This window comes from Callospermophilus lateralis, chromosome 15 (assembly GCF_048772815.1).
Source record: "Callospermophilus lateralis isolate mCalLat2 chromosome 15, mCalLat2.hap1, whole genome shotgun sequence".
NCBI classification, from domain to species: domain Eukaryota; kingdom Metazoa; phylum Chordata; class Mammalia; order Rodentia; family Sciuridae; genus Callospermophilus; species Callospermophilus lateralis.
The window spans coordinates 79,378,079-79,395,386 of record NC_135319.1 but is presented as its reverse complement, the minus strand read 5'-3'; the positions used below and the strand labels follow the sequence as shown (position 1 = coordinate 79,395,386).

The following is a 17,308-nucleotide window of genomic DNA, read 5'->3' as shown; positions in this document are numbered from 1 at the left end:
CATTAGGCCTAAAATTTTGAATTGGTTCCACTCATCAGTTTGTTTAAATGTCAGAATAATCAGTGACATTCTCTTCCAGGACTGTGAAAAATAATTTTTGTAACCCAATTGTCCCTAGGTTTTTTCCCATTTACTTTGATTTTGGGCACATGGACTTGAGTTTATTTTCATGAAAGTTTACCCTGGAATCTAAGTGGTCCAGGTACCAGCTATTGTCTGGAGCACTTGGGAGCTTTGCTATCTCAAAGGATGGCACCTTTGTACAGGCCATACAACGTTTATGCCCCAGGATCTGGACTTGAATCCTGCCATGTGTGATATGGACCTCTATAATTTAACTGGCCATTTCTTTATCTCTAAGACATCACTGTATGTATTACATGCCCAAGAACATGTTGTGGAGTAGGAACTTACATCAGCTTTCCCTAAGGTATATAATGTTTCCAAAATCTTGTGATGGAGCAAATATTCCATACATGGCCCCGTCTCTCCGGATTCCCGCTCATTTTCTTCCTGAACCAGTATATCTAACATCTGTTCCAGATGGGATGGAATGTTCGTGTCAGTCACTGGGGCTTTGTCATCTGGATAGTAAAAAACAAGCTCATCAAAGAAATATTCAAACATTTTAAACTGCATATTTGCACTTAAAACAACCTCTATTTTTCCCTATTCCTATTCACACAGAGAAAAATCTGAACTACACACTTATGTTAGGTCTATATACATGGTATGATGACCTTTGTGAGAATTAAGATGATGCTATTCCATATTCTTATTCAAAAACTCAGATTCTGAAATAAATTCTATCAGCTAATATTCATCCATGATAATATAGAGTGAGTTATTTATGTGGAAAATGGGAAGATAATTGGTAAAATATATGTAACATAAAAATTTTCTATGTACCTGTAATTTGCCTTTTTTTTCCTCACATAGTTTAGAAGATGTGAATTTTAAGTCTCTTCATATAAAAATAGGTTGGCTTTGACTATTGAGCTGAGAAACCCAGGACATATGGAAATGACAGGTTCTGTTTTTTTACTGCTACTACAATTACTTTGTAGCTTTGGGAAGTCGGTCACTTAATGCCCTCAATCCATCTCCATCTTTTAAAATATGAGGAGCCAAAAGGAAACCTACTATTAAAATTTCTGACATCTCCTCTCATTAATAATAGCTATTACCAAAGTTTGTTTTTCAAAGTTGCTTCTCAGAATTCTTATTAAAATTATAGATTAAAAAAAATAGAAGTTGTATATTTTTAACATCACAGTTGGACTTGGTTTTACTTATCTTTCCATACTGCATGAGGGTTAAATTATTCTTAATAAAATACAAAACATTATAGGCCATTTAAATACAAAATATTTTAGGAAATGCCAAGCTTTAAGTTCACTTAATCCTTCTACAGCTTGTGCAACACAACCCTGATGAGCTATGTATTGATACATTGCTTCATACATAAGCGCATATGAGTACATAAGCACAGTTAACCATAAAACTAAGCTGGATCGAGAAAACAGCGGAAAAAGAAGGGTCACCCTTGATTCCCAGGAGAATACACATATCTAATTTGATATGGTATGGACAGTTGTGAAAAGCACTTGGACTCAAGTAGTGGTTGTTACTTTTAGCTGGATGATTCAGTATAGATTATTCAAGCCTCAGTCACCAACATCTATAAAACACAACTAAAATACAACAGTATGTGCTATTATGTTTTCAGTGAAATAACACATGTGAAGTCCAGTGCCTTAGCATACAGTAAAAATTCAAGAAATGTTAGCTTATTAGGTCTAATTCTGTATTCTTCTAAAATGAGCAACCTCGCACTAATACAAGATAATTTATAAATTTGTTTGTAATTTGATTTTTAAAAATGTTTTCCCTATCAATACATAGCTAAGTATAAAATACTCCAGGAAACAATGAGTGTTCAAGCATGATTTGATTATAACTACTTATGGGGAGAAAGTGACCAGAAAGACTTTTTAATTTAAGAAATAAATGAACTAAATTTAATTTGACAGAATCAAAATCCTAGCTCTCTGGAAGACAAGACTTAGTTTCTGCCATCTAAACTATCAATGTCCTTGTACCTCAGCACATGCTAAGCCTTCCACCTGAAATGCCTTCACTCTCCCATCTACCTCACGAACTCCTACTCATCCTTTACAGCCCAGCCCGGGTCAGACACTGCTGCTTCTATTTCTTCCTTCTTCATTCTCTTTCTGTACCTCACACTCTTCTTGACTCAGGTTTTGTTATTTATCTCTTACTTCATTGCAACATACACACTTGTTTCTGCTACTAGGTGGGGAAAACAACTTTTAAAGCAAAACCTGTGCATTTCTTTAAAGTCCTGAAGAAGGAAAAAAAAAAAAATCACAAGGGCTAACTAGGAAGAGTCATTTGAAAATGCAGATATATTAAAAAAACAAACAAAAAAATCACTTTTGTAGATCTGTTTGCTAAACAAATGAGTTAAAAACTAAATTTTACATTTAAAGGTATATATATTTTTCCTAATTTTTACTCATTGCATAAATATGAAGTTGTGCTATTAATGCAGGGATGCTCCTTCTTTTCTGTTGTATTGACAGCTGCTTCTGTATTGTGACAGCAGAGCTGAATAGTTGCAAAGGAGACTGTATGGATGACAAGGCCTCAAGCATTTTGCTCTCTGACCCTTTACAAAAAACTTGTCAATTCAAAGGGAATGCGGGGTGGGGAGCATGGGAGGAATAGATGAACTTTAGATAGGGCAGAGAGGAGAAAGGAGAAGGGAGAGGGCATAGGGGTAGGAAAGACAGTGGAATGAGATGGACACCATTACCCTAGGTACATGTATGAAGATACGAATGGTGTAGCTGTACTTTGTGTACAACCAGAGACATAAAAATTGTGCTCTAAGTGTGTATTATAAACTGAATTGCATTCTGCTGTCATATATAACAAATTAGAATTTTTTTAAAAAAAGCTTGCCAATCCTTGATGAAATCTATTCACATTCCCCATATTTATCCTCCATTCTTTCTATTCAGTGAGAAAAACAGAAGCAACCAGAAGGTAACTTGTAGACTCCCTATCCAACTTACCCACCTGCTGCACTGGTCCTAGTTCTGCTTCCTCCCTTGTTTTGGCAGGAAGTGTCCAGTGCCTGCCGAAGGATGGGCATCTGCCAGCACACTGGATCCTAACCCTCTTGCTGACTGAAGGTACTACTCAGAAACCCCCTTGGTCGTTCTTGCACCCACCTTGTCCTCTACTAGAATGTTGCCACCAAAATACAAAACTGTCACGTCTTACATCTTTATAAAAACATAAACCCCCCTCTTGCCCCCAATCTCCTTCTTGCTTTATGATAGCACACCTCAAGAGAGCAATCTATACACATTGTCTACACCTACTTTCCACCCATTTTCTCCTACATTTACTCCAGTCAGTACTTCTCTTTGCTAGCTGCCATTAAAATGGATTTTATCAAAAACATTAATGAGGTCTGGGGTTGCGGTTCAGAGGTAGAGTGCTCGCCTAGCATGCATGAGGCACTGGGTTCGATCCTCAGCACCACATGAAAATAAATATTTTAAAAAGAACAAAACATTAATGAATCTGGGCATGGTGGTGCATGCCTGTTATCCCAGAGACTCGGGAGGCTGAAGTGGGAGGATCTTGAGTTTAAAACCAGCCTCAACAATAGAGAGGCACTAAGCAACTCAGTGAGACACCGTCTCTAAATAAAATATAAAATAGGGCTGGGGATGTGGCTCAGTGGTCGAGTGCCCCTGAGTTCAATCCCTGGTACCCCCCCCACCAAAAAAATAAAAAACCCACTAATGAGCTCCTTGTGGCTAAAGCCAGTGATCCATTTTTCGTCTTCATTCGCCTGCCGTCAGCATCATGAGACAGAATGGACTCCTCTTCTTTGAGCACACCATTCTCTCCTGGCTGTCTTCTACCTCACTGAGAAAAGCAGTTTGCTTTGCTGTTATCCTCCCCTTCCCAACCTCCAAACACTGAGCCCAAAGGTGTTTTTTGAATACCTTCTCTTTCATCTCTCCTTCCTCCCTAGATCTTGACATGTGGCTTTAAATCCTACTGACATACTGATGACTCAATTTCCTATCTCTGAAGTCTAGATGCCTGTTGGAAATTGTCTACTTGATAAATCCAACTACTTGATGGGCTTCTCAAACTTAACAAGTCCAGAATTCTCTTCCAAACCTACTCTTCCCTCAGAGCTCCTATTCTCAGTAAGTGGCACCTCTAATTTTCCAGCTTCTTAGGCCCAAACCTTTAGTTAACTCCTGTGACTCTTACATCCTCATATCTAGTATCCACCAACCAACCTTCCTTCAAAATACATTCAGAATACAATCAATTCTTACCTTTTCCACCCAATCTAAGTCACTATGATCTCTCGCTTGGACAATCCTTGCCTGACCCTTCCACCAGCTGTAACCCACTGTCCCTTCAATCTAATCTTTCTCATAGGTCAAAGTGATTGGGACTTGCCAAGCAGGCAGCCTGTTCCAGCCCCAGGGTTTGTGACCTTGGTTCTCTGCCTGGGACACTCCCCCAGTTATCCAGCTGGCTTAGTTCCTCTCTTTTTTAGATTTCAGTTCAGATCACTTTGGGTGTTGTGGCTTTCTCTAACTTTAAATAGATAACTGCCCATTGTTACCCTAGACACATACTTCTAACTCCATAGCTGGCCTTATTCTCCCCTTTATACCATCTGGAACACTATGAACTGTCATTATTGTTTGCCTCTCTGCTAATCAATCCATAGAATCTATCAGGACAGGGAGTTGTCTGACTATTCTATCCCCCATTGCCTAGAGCAATGCCTGACACGTAAATGCTCAAAAAGGTATATTTTAAAATGAATAAATGAAGATAAAAGACAAAGTAAAGTTAAAAATGTTTAAAATTAAATATAAACTAATTTTGAAATTTTATTTTAAAATGTATTTTAGTATACCCATAAATTTTGCTTAATTAATATCAGCATCATTCCTTACCTGAAGTCTCTATGTAGTAATGGGTAATTGCCTTCCAGTGATAAACAAAATCTTCTTGTAGAGGAAGAGAAGGAGCGAGCTATACAAAAACAAAGAGACCAAATATTTACGAACATGGCATTAAAAGTTTCCAATAAAGTCTAACTATGTATTATGCAAACGCAGATTAAACAGGGTTGAACTTTGATTTGACTTGATGCCAGATATCAAAGAAACAAAATGAGTTGGATTCAAGAGTTAAAAATGATTTATTCAAAAAGAGGAAAATCACATTTATCAACATTATTAAAGCATGATATTGGGCTTTGCCCCTTCCCTGTAAATCTGTGGCTTCAAAAGTAGCTATATTAAACAAAAACACAGCAATATTCTATACTGAGGGGTCAGCAAAATCAAATTATTGAGGGGGCTGGGGTGGTGGCTCAGTGTTAAGAGTGCTTGCCAAGCATGTATGAGGCACTCGGTTCGATTCTCAGCACCTCATATAGATAAATAAAATAAAAGTCCATTGACAACTAAAACATATTTTTAAAAAATCAAATTATTGATAACCAGAGATCTTTGTACTTAGGACTTTGAAATACAGAGTGGTAAAGAGCTGCTATGCAATTAGTTACACATCACCACTATTAAAACACACAGCAAAAGCAAAGTCATAATCGGATTAAACTGTTCCCTACTTTTGGTGACATATTGATGCAAATCTTTTTGTGTTTAAGCCTGGATTCGGCAATGCATCAAAATAACTACATGAATGAGACCCTACCAATTTAAATTCCACAAAGTCAAAGATGTTTTACATTTTAAGCTTTGAAATTCACTTCAGAAGTTTTAGACCAAAATTAAATCCCTCAGTCATCTTCCTGCAAATGGACAAGCATTTCAAATGTATGTGCCTTCCCCAACATATTCTTTTCCTTAGATAGATAATCTGAGAGCGAGTGCTCGCCCTGCCATACTGTTGTCAATTTTTGTAAGAAGTACAGAGTTGATGCAGCTTTAAGAACAACGAGGCTTCTCTTCTGGAAACCTGCAGGACAGCAGAGGAATCTCCCACTTTCATATGCTTCCTCCAACCAGACGGCCTAAGGGAGGTCAGGTTACTCTGTACTCCTGCTTGTTCCACTTTGACTTCTAGGTGCCCTCAGTATTGACCTCAAAGTTGACAACCCTTTCAAAATAATCTCTAAACTACTGTGCAAACTAAATATCAGTCATGGACATCTTAGGTGTTTCAACCCAGAAGAGGAAATGAAAAAAAATAGATCTGAAAAATGCTCAGTAATCAGCACATCTTAATACTAGTGGCTCTTCCGCACCAAGCAGAACTGGGTTAAGAGAACCTAAATGTGCACCTCGTTTCTCCCTAAAATGCTGTGAAATCCTTTTTAAAAGACTTTAAGGAGTTAAAACCTGTGGGAGTACCACACTTCAAGGAGAACATGGGGAGAGAGACACGGGAAATTGAGAAAAAATTGTGAAAAAGGAAAAATCTTTCTGAAATTTTCAGATGAAAAGAAAAAAAAAATCTTTTAGTGGGCTTCTTGGTTTCATAATCTTCTTCAAAATACAGAACATTTTCCTAGTTTTTTGGACCTAGCTTTTATAGACTACCATTCTATTGCTCAATGTACAAAGAAGCAGAACAAGCAAATGGAATTCCCCGATTCAAGACCTGAACCTCGGTTTGGTTTGGTTTTTATACCCAAGGCGCTTACCAACTCAGCGACATCCCAGCCCATTTTGTTTGTTTGCTTCTTAATTTTTTTAATTTTGAGACAGAGTCTCTCTAAATTGCTTAGGGCCTTGATAATTTACTGAGGCTGACCTTGAACTTGCCATATTCCTGCCTCAGCCTCCCCAGCCACTGGGATTATAGGCTTAGTTTTTTAAGTGCAAATGTGGTGATGTGATAAATTTTTCCAAGGAAACTCTTAGGACTCTATGGAATTACAGCATCCCTTTTCCAGGTCATTTCATCAGTGGGACTTAACTGTAAGTCACTAGACCACAAAGGTCTTACAGGATTTGTATTGCGATCTCTGCTGCAGAATATAGTCAAACTCAAAGCAGAACAGTGTTTAGTTACTTCCTGAATACCTCTCCCCAGTGGGTAGTAGATAGCTAAACAATTCCAAATAATTGCTAATATTTGAGATTAGCAACAATTTTACTCAAACATGAATAAATTTCCTTATGCCAAATTTCCTAGTAAGTTATTAATTTTAATATGAAAATTACTTGATTTATCATTGCATTAAAACATCCACACTCTGAGGATGGGGATGTGGCTCAGTTGGTAGAGTGCTTGTTTGGCATGCGTGAGGCCCTGAGTTCAATCCCAACACAAAAGAAAAGAAAAATCACGCTCTGGATTTTAAAAGAGAAAGAAATGTGTGTGAATCAGCACCAGGAGATTCTAATTTAACTTTTTGCTATACAGAAATTAAATTTCTAAAAATTCATGCAATTACTATCTTAACCATGAACATCTAACTGGGACTATGTTCTCTGGGAAGCCTCTCCCTTCAGTACGAAGGTTCCCTCTATCAGCCTGATGCTCTCCCCCAGTCTATCCCTTCATCAGTGTTAATTAGCCATCTCCTCCCCTGGACTATAAACCCCTGGTAGATGGGATGGTGTCATCATTTTCATCCTTCAACCTCTGGCTTTTGGCTCAGTGAGGGCACAACGTCAGTGTTCAATAACATTTGTTGAATGGCATGGCAGTCTCCACTGTTTGATGAGTTGTTACATTACAAAGTTTACACACACTATATGGTCTTAAATTCTCATAATAAACTTCCATTTCTGCTCAGATGCCTATAAAGATCCAAACCCAGTTAACTGTCTTGTCATTGGGATACAGTGCTTTTAAATAGAAACCTGGACTTTCTCTACAATGTCCAACACACAAAATAAACTACATTGATAATTCAAATGACAATTGGTATTCAACAGCCGCCTCTGCTTTCACTGTCACAAATCATGCACATTCTACTCCCAGATTTTTTTAAATGCCTCTTCCCCTCCCAGCTTTCTTAACATCCTTTCCTGTCTTCTCTGCCTCTCCATAATCTAGCAAGTCTCCATTTCTCCAGACATTCTCCAACTGCTCCAAAGTGCTTGTTCCCAACCTCATTTCTCCAGACATTCTCCAACTGCTCCAAAGTGCTTGTTCCCAACCTCAGAACTCACTGGCCTGACCAAACAAATCATCCAAATAATAACGATAATGGTCAGAATTTACTGAGGACTTACTAGGTGCTAAGGCACTGCTCTAAGAACTTCCTGTACATCTCATTTTAATCTCTCCAACAATTCTACAAAATGGATCTAATTCTTTCCATTTTATATCGAGGAAACTGAAATGTATGATGACTTTGTAACTTGTCCAAGTAAAGAAGTACTGGACAGGCAAGAATGGAACCCTATTCTGTCTGGCTCTAGGGTGTAGGTCACATTCTTGTGTATTCCTTATTCTAAGATTTCATTTGTGTATCTGTCTGGCTTCCCAAATTAGACTATAATCACTGTGACAGATATACCTGGTTTCCCCAGCACTGTGTCATGCTTTTATGGCAGCTCATAAAACATCTGCTAAATAAGAAAAGGACTGAGGTCAGAGGTTGGACAAAAATATACCTAAGAAAACACCACACACAGCTAGAGACAAAATATACCTAAGAAAACACCACACACAGCTAGAGATACAGCTCAGGGGTAAAGCATGCTTAAGACCTAGAGATCAGGCCCCAGCACTGAAAGAGAAAACATTACATGTGTTTGATTTGAGGTTTAATTCTCAACACAAAGAAGATTTTTAAAGAACTGCTGGTCCCAAAAATTATCATCTATATTCATCATTATATAATTATCATCTATAATTTGAAAACACTGCATCTGAATGCTAAAGGATGACCTCCATGAAACTCCTTAAAATAGACAAAACTTTCTTCCCTGACACTGTCCTTTATCCTCTCTGGAATAAACCTGTCCTCAAGGGTGGAACTGCTTGGAATTTAGGAGGAACTAGCGCCTGACACAAAGACAAAATTGTACTGAATGAAAAGTGTGTCCTTTATCCTTTGGAAAGGTTGTGCTAGCTATCCAATCCAGCCTGGGAACTAACTTTACCAGAGGCCTAACTTCAGACTTGAGACATGTGGCAACTAACAGAACTCAGTCCATTTCACAAGACTCTCCCCAGCCAATCATTTCCAAACTGAGGGAAGAGTGTCCTTTCTGAGAAGGAAAACAAGAATCACATTACAGTTCTTGTTTTTGAGCAAGTGGGAATTTCTCTCCTACACTCAAAATACAGCCTATCAGCTTAGTAACACATTTTCAAATACTACTCTTTGAAATGTGTTTTTTATATTTTCCTCTTTGTAAGTAGTTAACAAGAAGTGAGGAAAACCATTAATTAAACAAGAAGGAAAACTCCACATCTACCCTCATTTAGGTGAAGATGCTTCTGAACAACCTTTAAAAAAAACATGGGAAGATGATCCAACTGAGTATGAAAACTTAGAAAGTGACAGTACAAATGGTTGACAAAGCCTTATTCTGCAGACCCTCACAGTGACAAATGAAAAAAATGTCCACATCGGCCTCCAGGTACAGGGTTCCATCCAACCTCCAAGACAACCCTGATAATTATATTAACAGGAATGCATCAGAAATTAAAAGGAGTACAGAGAAAAGCTAATGAACTGAGGGATGGTAAGATAAGTTTTAGAGAGGAAAACTATCAAGCAAATAATACACGGAATTGAATAACTTGAAACTAATCTTGGGTTATGAAAAAACATTCTTCAAATTCCATGAGATGGCTTATCTGTCATGACATATGAGTTCATTCCCAAGAGAAAGTTAAAAGGGGAAAAAAAAAAACATACATCAAAACATTTTCACAAGCTGTACCTCCTCTGGAAGTAAACTGGGTGGATGGTATCACAGCTACAAACATTAGCACAGGGCAAATGAAACAGTGCATTTCCAAGCTGATACCTTACTTTGGAGGGACAGGGGAATATAAGCCACTCTAACTTCTCCTCACTCACCTTAGTAAAGTAAGAAGTGGATATTAAAGAGCCAGACTCACATAATTTATGTGGATAATTTGGTAGATAATATATACAATCATAAAAGATTATGAGGACAAAAAACACAGGCCTCGGGACAAAAATGAATGTTTACTGAAGAGTGGGAAAGCCTCTTTCTATGTGCTTATTTCTGTAAATAGCCTGATAGGAAAAGGATAAAAATAATGGAAGGCTGGGGCTAGCTCAGTGGCAGAGCTTTGCCTAGCATGTGGGAGGCACTGGATTTGATCCTTAGCATCACATTAAAAAGTAATAATAATAAACAAATAAAATAATGGAAAAAATAGAATAAATTTTTATTCCCAATTATCCCAGTATTTAGTTCCATTCAGTGCCAAAAATTAAATGTTTTAAAAAATAACTCAAAATATATCGTTTTCCTTGTAAATTTTAAAATCTTTCACACCACGCCTGTGTCTAAAGAAATAAAACTAAAAATCGTGCCTTAATATCCAACTATCCTGTCCCTCCTGGGTAGCACTGCTCTTCATCCAAGACACCTGCCTTTCCTGATGTTTCCTCAAGAGCTTTTTCTGGGGCTAATTAAACTCCACTTTTTGTTACCCGACCATAAAAATATTCTGTCATACTTGATTTTTTATTTTTTATTTTTTAAAAGTCGTGTGGATTTTAAAGTGCTGTATCACATAATCTGAACATCAAAAGAGAATGACTTTTTTTAAAAAAAAAATGGGCGAGGTAATTGTTACCTCACAGAATGCATTATTCAATATGGGAAATTCTGGCAGAATAAAGTAAACAACTGGAGTAAAGCAATTGGCCCTTTCATTACTAAAACAGTGACAGGCTATTCTGTTGGGTTTCTTCTCGTTTATTTGTCTGCTAGGCTAGCTGAACACTGTCCCTCTGTGCTGGCGTCTAACTCCTCAAAGGAGGGCACAATTGCAGGATAAGCCAAGAGTGTCCAGGAAGCGCATTAGACAAGGAAACAGATGGTCTCTGCTGGGTGAGCCTGGACGCAGTGGAAACGAGCTCGCCTGGACTTGCCAAAGCCTATAGCAGATCAATCAATAAGGTCCAGCTGAGCTGGCCGCCAGGCCCGAGCAGGCAAGGCTACCACGATTATGAAACTGGGTCTGGCCAGCCGCTTCCTCGCCAGTGTCCCCTGGGCCGGATCGCACCTCTCCCTACCCACCCTCCACCTCGCAAAAAGCAAAACAAAACAAACCCAGCCCCGCCGCGTCCGGTCGTTTCTTTTGTCCTGCTCAGCGCTGGCCACCTTTCCCCGAGGGCTAACGGTCGGGGCGCCGGGGCCTCCCGGGGCCGCAGGTGCGGTCCGACTCCCCCCGACCCCACCGGCGGGAGGAGGCGCCCAGCGAGCCGGGGGCGGCCGGTCTGCGCTCCGCTGCGGGAAGGGGTCCCCGCCGGCCCGAAGCGCGGAGAGGGCCCGCCCGGGGCCAGGCCCCGCGCCCGCGGCGCCCCCGGCCTCCACTCCGCCGGCCGCGCCGCGCGCCGAGCCCCGCCGGCGGGGAGCGTAGGCCCCGCCATCCCCGGCCTGCCGCGCGCCGGGGCCCGGGCCTTACCGCCTCCACGGCGTGCTGCAGGATGGAGGTGAACTTGGAGAACATCCTGTCCCGGGACTGCAGCAGCTTCTCCCGGGACGACCTGGAGAGCTCCTCGATCCGCCGCCGCCGCCCCTGCTGCGGCTGCCGGGGCCGCTCCAGAGTGAAGGCCGGTGCGAGCGGCGAGCAGGAGTAGAGGCCGCGGCGGGCCCGACCCGGCCGCGTCGGTGTGCGGGCGGCTGCGGCGGCGCAGGGGCGCGGCGGGCGGCTCGGGGGGCGTTCGGCGCGACTCGGGCCCCGCGGAGCTGTGGCGGCGGCGGCGGCGGCTTGGACACGGTGGCAGTCCGGCTCGGGTTCCTTCCGCCCGCTCTGCCCGCCGCCGCCAGCAGGGGGCGCCGCCGCGGCCCGGGGAGGCCCCGGCCAGGCCGGCCCTGCGGCTGGGCGCGGGACGCCACGCGGGCGGGCGCGGACCCGGCAGCCGCCGCCCTCCGCGGGCTCGGCGCGCCCGCAGCCCGAGCGCCTGTTTGTACTCGGCAGCGGCCTTCGGTTTTGTTGCTCTGGTGGAAGTGAAATGCCGACTGTGTAGGGCATCGGGGCCATTCCCATTTGTGTACAACGTTCAGAGGTTTGTCATCTGAGGACAGATTTGGAAGACTGGTAAGAACGCACGCCCTGATGGAAAGGCCAACGGACTGGAGGTGCAAATGCCAAGAGAATTTAAACAAGTCAGTAATGCACGTGAAATGGCTTTGCTCAGTGTAGAACTTGCCATCATTGTTATTCAGCAATAAAGCAGGAAGTCCCAAGTGAACCAGCGGTAGTTCAGTTACATAAATATGATAATTTACTATCATCATCATTAGTAGCATTATTTGTAGTGGGGATTGAAGCCACGACGCTTTACCACTTAACTACTTCCTGGTCATTTTGTAATTTTTGTATTTCGAGACAGAGTCTCACTAAATAGCCCACTCTGGCCTCAAACTTGGGATCCTCCTGCCTCAATCTCCCCAGTTGCTGGGATTACAGGTGTGCACCACCGTGCTGGGCAATCTACGCTTTTTGATACATGCAACAATTTAGTATAGCATTTTATGTTCAGTTATTGGATGATACTGGAAAACAGTGAGGAAAAGAATCCGAAAGGATTCTAGGAAATGACTAGGACTGATAATGGAAGCTACAATGTAGGCATTTAGGTGGCTTCTTAAAATACTGTGCAACAGTCTATTAGTCAAGCCTTGAAGAAACAGTGCAGGGTGGAAGATTTTAGCTTTTGTGGATACAATTTACGAAAACGCCCATATCCTGGAGAGCTTTGTGTTTGCTTTAAGCTAGTTTTGGTGTTTTACCAAGAGAAACAGCAAGTTCTTGATAAGGGTGGAGTAAATTTTGCACAACCACTGATGAAAATATGTATTTACAGCTGAGAAGAGAAAAAGCAGAAAAAGTCACAGCCCTGGGGAGGAGAATTAAGGAGCCAGGCTGTGGAGCTGGGTTTAAATCCCATCTGTCACTCACCTGGGGCAAGTTTGTGCTTTGTTTTCTCATCTGCAGGAAGGGGAGAGTCACACCGACCTCATTGTGGAAGTTAATGATTATCAATCACTGATAAAAGATTCAACAGTGCCTAGTCCATAGTAAGAGATGCACAGGCTTTAGTTATTGTTAGTAAGAGTAGTTGGCAAAATTGTTGAACCCCAAATTAAGATTTAAGGAAGAGATTTAGTCTTGTCTTCTTTCCCCCTGCTTTTGTTGCTTACACCTCTGTTTCACTCAAGGGCCAGTAAATCTGACCTAAAATTTCTGTAGTGAAGCCCTCAGAATGCTGGGAGTCTTCCTCTGTTGTTTGCTAAACACTGAATTGTTTTCCTTCCCAAATTCTGGCTCCTGTTCCTGCTTCAACTAAGAACACATCATGTTTTTATTATTATTATTATTCTCAAAGTTTAAGATGGTTAGTCATGTTATTAACCATAATTATTTTCCTGGCCGAATTGTCATGCATTTATATGGCATTTTGTATTTTCATAATTCCTTGTAATCACAAATTGCATGCACAGGTCTGTTTAAGAGGCTCAGAGTTTTCCCATTTGATGCCTATCATTGCATTCCTGTTATAAGTGCAATATTATAAATATTTTGATCTATGTTAACGTTAATACTTAAGGTAATGATTCACCTGCTTGATATCTAATTTCCAAGACATACAGACTAGAATTATCACTGAGCAGATATTCCTATTTTTTATTGTCATCTTGAAATGCCTGCAGTGACACGAACATCCACATGAGCCCATATCCAGGGTGCAGTGAGACCTACTTCAACCCAGCATGATTCAAGAAAACACAGAGAGGCTTCCCTTAGCCTCCCAAACACTTAGGTTTGGCTTTCTGAAATTCCTGAACTACCACTTTATCCTTTATTTATTTAGCATAAGCCAAACAAGAAATTTAGTCCCTGTTAAAATACTATTATTGAGAGAAAGAACACATTGAACTTTATCATCCATTATCCTGAGGGTGAATGAATTTATGAAATTCTTTTCTAAAATGAAGTTTAGCCAGTGAAGTCACAGAAAAAGGGATTCCGCCTTTCGGGTCCCCTTCTTCCTCCAGGAGTAAGTCTTTTCTGTTATCCTTTAATAAATATTGCCTTTCACTTTCAAAAAAAAAAAAAAAAGTCACAAGAAAAACCCTAAAAACTGAAGCCTGATTGGGGTGGAGTTGAGAAAAGGGATAAAAGAAACACAACTAGATGATATCTGCTTCCAAAGTTTGGCAGACTTCTGGCTAAATATGTGGGTGGACACATACATTTAGCAACATCTCCTCCCCAAGCTTCACTAAAATGACAGTAAAGGAATTTTTCAAAGGATAAATCCAAAAGAACAAATAAATTGGGAGAGGAGATAACAGCAACAAAATTTTGAGAACTGGAGAGTAGCTGTAAAGTGATCAACTGATGTGACTGAACAAAGCTGAATCCTAAGGCAACAATACAGAAAGCCAGGAACCAAAGTAGCATATGGATATGGTCACAACCTCTAATGGCTCAGGAATTGGTGGCATTCAATACCTCAGAATGTAGAGGTAAAAGTGGGACCAAAACTAGCAGAATGGATTGAAAATTTAATATTAGACTCCACCCTACTGCACAAGATTGGCTGACTGCCCCACTACCCCTTTCTAATACTGGTATATGATCAGAGACTTGCTCTGGGTACGATCAGAAGTTGCATATGGAGGGGGATGATGAAGTGAAAGCAAACACTGTGACTGTTGAGAAACATATCCCCAACCCTTGTTCTCCTCTTGATCCCTCCATGGTAGAGGGCAGGAAAGGTCTCTGAAGCTGGGGCTGTGGCTCAGTGGTCATGCGCTTGCTTAGCATGCGTGATGCACTGGGTTTGATTCTCAGCACCACATACAAATAAATAAAATAAAGGTCCATCAACAACTAAAAAAATAAAAGATAGGATAGGTCTCTGAAGAATCCAGAGAAAAGACCTAAAGATACAAAGGGAATCTCCAATGACACCGTCCATATACTCAGAAATTCTAATCAGTTTTATAATGTGCTTCTCCTAATTGGATAACCCTGGGGTCATCAAATATTTGAGGAAAGCTTATAACATTAATGACAGAGACCAAAAGAAACAAACAGGACAGAGACAGCGGGGGTGGAATTTGGAAGAAACAGTTGCTTTCATTGATCTGTTGGGAGGAGATGGGGAATAAAACTTTGAAAAAGAAACACTACCAATGACATTCTCAAAGAGAAAAAATAAGATATTGCAGTCATAAAAGAAGACTCGTGTGCTATTTCTAAAAATCAGTACGTAGACAACAAAAAGTAACTTTTAGACATTAAGACCATGATAACAAGCAGGGCAGGATGGTTCACGCCTATAAGCCCAGCGACTCAGGAGGATGAGGCAGAAGGATCACAAGTTAGAGGCCAGTCTCAGGAACTTAGTGAGGCCCCCAGGGAACTTAGTGAAACCCTGCCTGAGAGTAAAAACAGAAAGGGCTGGGGATGTGGCTCAGGGGTTAAGCACCCCTAGGTTCAATCCCCTGTACTAAATACATAAATAAATAAAAGAAAAATTAATATAAAAAGGAGGAAAATAAATAATGTTTCCCAAAAACTAATGCAAAAGTGATGAAGGCATGAACAATGGAGGAAAACCCATTTTAAAATTATAGGGCCTCTCCAGTGTGTACAATATCCAAATAGTTGGAGAGAATACAGGAAGACATCAAACTAAGTAATCAATAAAATTGAATAGATTTGAAGAACATAGTTTCCAGATTGAGATGGTTGGTTAAACAACAGAACAATGAATTAAAACAAACTCACTCTAATGGACATTATTGTGAAACTTCAGAACACTAGTTTCAAAGAAAGATGATACTTCCAATGAGAGAAAACAAAAACAAGTTTATACAAAGAATCAAGGATTACTGGCATATCACTTTTCTGCTACAAGAGAAGAAAGTGAGAAGACCTTGGGGGCAATGGCTTCAAAATTCTGAGGTAAAATTTCCAACCTACAACTCTATGCTAAGACAGCAAGTGTGAGGATGAAATAATTTATTTCAGATGTGCAAGATGGAAGTTTTTCCTACCTTGAACCCTTTCAGGATAAACCACTAGAAGATGTGCTGCAAAAAAAAAAAAAAAACTCAGGGAGTCAATCAAGGGGGAGATCCCATCACAGAGAGAGGGGAGACCCATAAGCTAGTCCAGGTGAGAGCAGGTAGCAGGGCTCCGGGAGAGGTTTCCTGAAGACAGAACTGGAAAATGGAATCTCTAATGTGTCTGAGAAGATTTTTCCAGACAGAGGAAAGGTTGATATTGAATTAGCAATGGATACAAAGAAAAGGAAAGAAAGAAGAAGAACAAAAAAAAAAAAAAAAAAAACACACCTAGATCATTATTAACACCAAGAAGAATAAAATGTTAAAAAGTGCAGGAACAGGTAATCAGAGTACTTGTGGCACAATTGTGCATATCATTTGCACAGCCACTGTAAACAGTCAAGACTGATCTAATTAAAGCTATAGTATTGCTATTGCTATATGGGGAAGATGAAAAATGGATATGCATTGGGAGTGGAATGTCCCAAAGCAAAGCTAACTCCTCCTCCTCTGTACTGGGGAAACACTAGATATTGCTTAAGACAGAAATATTAAAAAGTAACCTAAGCATATTTATTCTAAAAGGAAGGAAATGGTAAAAGAGTGCCCTCAGATTGTTCAAAGGGGTGGGCACTAGGGGGCAGGAAGTTGGGAGTTTGGGAGGAAGGACAGAAATTTTCATAACAACCCTTGTAAAAGTTTTTTGGCTAACCATATCCTGGTGTAACCCCAAATTTGTTTGGCATGTGGAGAAACTAGAGGCAGGAAGCTGTTTTTGATGCTTTTGTCAAAGTTCAGACAAGAGAGAATAATATGCAGGAGTAACTAACCTGGAGGAGTAGGAAGGAGATGGTAGACTGAGTAAGATCAACCAGATTTTGCAGGAGATACAAGACACGAGTGAAGGATAAGCTGGGCCTGTCTGGAGTTCCTGGATTCATTTGGGTAATAAATTTGGATTAGGAAGTCTGAAGAGTGAAAAGAGATCTAGGCTATAAAGATTT

The 17,308-nt window shown here is 40.6% G+C and overlaps 1 protein-coding gene across 3 annotated transcripts in view; it reads right to left on the bottom strand.

Annotated features, from left to right (window-relative positions):
• Fhip2a (FHF complex subunit HOOK interacting protein 2A) overlaps positions 1-12,014 on the bottom strand; it is a 33,344-nt gene extending 21,330 nt beyond the window's left edge. For 2 of the 3 annotated variants that reach the window (XM_076834308.1, XM_076834309.1), the window contains exons 1-3: positions 11,683-12,014; positions 5,031-5,109; positions 415-584 (exon numbers count right to left, since the gene is read on the bottom strand). In XM_076834308.1, coding sequence (XP_076690423.1) covers positions 415-584; positions 5,031-5,109; positions 11,683-11,727 — 294 coding nt within the window. In that variant the 5' untranslated portion in view covers positions 11,728-12,014. Of the gene's footprint in view, positions 1-414; positions 585-5,030; positions 5,111-11,682 lie in introns of those variants that run through there. The other variant, XM_076834311.1, reaches the window with a different exon arrangement.
• Between the last annotated feature and the right edge of the window lie 5,294 nt (positions 12,015-17,308).